Source organism: Tarenaya hassleriana, unplaced genomic scaffold, assembly GCF_000463585.1.
Source record: "Tarenaya hassleriana unplaced genomic scaffold, ASM46358v1 Cleome43, whole genome shotgun sequence".
Classification (NCBI taxonomy): Eukaryota; Viridiplantae; Streptophyta; class Magnoliopsida; order Brassicales; family Cleomaceae; genus Tarenaya; species Tarenaya hassleriana.
Window position 1 is genome coordinate 128219 of NW_010967059.1, and position 2147 is coordinate 130365.

At 41.2% G+C, this 2147-nt stretch overlaps 1 protein-coding gene across 1 annotated transcript; it reads right to left on the reverse strand.

Moving 5' to 3' along the window:
• Positions 1-500: 500 nt before the first annotated feature.
• LOC104825270 lies at positions 501-2141 on the reverse strand. Its single transcript, XM_010557571.1, has 4 exons — positions 2057-2141; positions 1732-1964; positions 987-1382; positions 501-916 (listed from the first exon to the last, which is right to left on the reverse strand). Exons 1-4 carry the CDS (start codon positions 2114-2116, stop codon positions 607-609), a joined length of 999 nt encoding a protein of 332 aa, XP_010555873.1. The 5' UTR covers positions 2117-2141; the 3' UTR covers positions 501-606.
• Positions 2142-2147: the final 6 nt, after the last annotated feature.

Consider the following 2147-nt stretch of genomic DNA (forward strand, 5'->3'; position numbering starts at 1 on the left):
AAAAGTAAATAATTTATAATCATATATATGTAATTATAAATAGTATTTCAGATGTTTCAAATTGTACATGACTCTTTTTATTTTCTATATTATATTAATAAGATGTAAACTAAAAAACTTATAATTTTAAAATTTCTTAAAAAACCATCTATTTTTAATTAATTATTGTAAACATCCAAATATGTATTTTAATTAGAAAAAGGACAACCTTTAAGTTTATTTTGGTTTAAGATGAAATAGCATGTAAAATAATATTTTTAAAACTAAAAGTTTTAAATAAAAACCAGTAATTATCTTAAAATAAATAAAATGATATCTTTAGATAGTTTTGGAGGAATGATGATGCAGGGCAAGGAGACGTAGCCATTTTTGTTCTCTTTGCAAGTTCATGGGTTTAAGTTTTTGGGCTTTTGGGCCGCATTAAAAACTTCTCTTTAACCGGATCCGGTTTGAGAATATCAGAACCGGATTCTTCTGGAAAAAAATTGCACGGTCTAACAAAAAATAAAAGTAAAAAGCCATGACTTTAAGCCAGTTTGCACTTGGGAGGACAGAACCGAAGAGGATAGATTAAGGTAAAATAGCACAACACGAGAGGATCTAGAGTTAGACAGATGACTGGAGGGGGGCAAGCCAGAATGCGAGGCGAGGATGAGAGGTGATGTGGTCGTGGAGGCAGATGGAGCGGGAGGCCAAGTCGTAGATGCCCGGGTGGTGAAAGCCTACAAAGTAGATGGAATTGGGGACAAGGCCGGGGTACATTCTCGCCCGTACACAGAAGTGATCGGTCCTAGGTCCCAGGAAAATACAGAGGTCCCCTATGTCTTCCGTGTAACACCCCTTCCCTTGATCCTTGTCTGACCTGAACACCATCAACCGCTTGGTCTTGTAACCTTCTGATTTGTCACCCAAGAACCTGCCCACGTTTTGTTTTCAGAAGTGATCCGGATTATCATTGTTATAAAACGAAGGTAACGATAGTATACCACCAAATGATGAAGGACTCGCCGCAAGGTGATTCCACCATGTGCAGGATGAATTTGTTGATATCGGACTTGGGCACGCCGGGCGAGCCGTGACTGAGCAGTCTCTGGTGGTATTTCACCAGCGGGGAGCCGGATTCGGCCACACCCGACCCACCACTCAGGAGAGTGTTCAGGTAAAACACCCGGTCTCTGTCCGAATACATGACAGATGACATTTTCAATTCCATAGGGGCTTTGATGTGGGTCCATTCCGAGTCTCCAAGGAACTTGGCCGCAACCACACAGTCCTCGTCCTTCCCCGGAGGAGACGAGACATATACGTTGATGATATGGTCTCTTCTCTCTTCTGGTTGGATAAGGGGAGGCATGGATACGACCTTGGCAAACGAGCCTGGTCTGTGTTACAAATCTTTCAAACCCAAAATCCTTTGATAATAACATAAAAACACCAAACACATTTCATCATTTCTTAACTCTAACTCAGAAAATAATGAAAGAGAAAATATTAACTTTGGCCCCGTAGGGCACCATTTTATTACTCTATATTTTTTTGTACATTAACCTTTGAGGTATAAATAAAGAAAATAAATAAAACAAACTATCCTAAATTAATGTTAACTACTCCTAACACGTCTCCTGTCAACCCATCTTCCCTTAAAACTCGATTTGATAATTTGACCATTTCAAATTATCAACAAAACATTATTTAAACATAAAATAAAATATTCTCATACAAGATTATTCTAACATGTCGGTGAGACGCACGGTGGAATCACTCTCGTTCATTAGAGCCACCCATCCCCTCGACGATCCTATCATCTGCAGCTCCTTTGACAATTCCAAGGCTGGGCTCTTGACCGTCTCTCCCTTCCTCGGATCGTACAGGTTGCAATTGATGGCCTTTCCGCCGGACGAAGCCTTTCCCACCACATTCCTGTCCAGAAGGAGATAAGGGGTCAATGTCGACAACATGCGAACCTGTCGTTCGTTGGGGCATCAAAACTCCATCAGCCATACAACCCAGAAAACAACAGATGATTACAAGTCAACCACAGATAGGGCTGACATACCTTGTTCTGCCCCACGCCCAGGAGCCCGTTGCGAACCGAGAGCTTGGCAAGCAGAGACATTGTTGTCGACGAAGACAACCAGAGAGAGAGA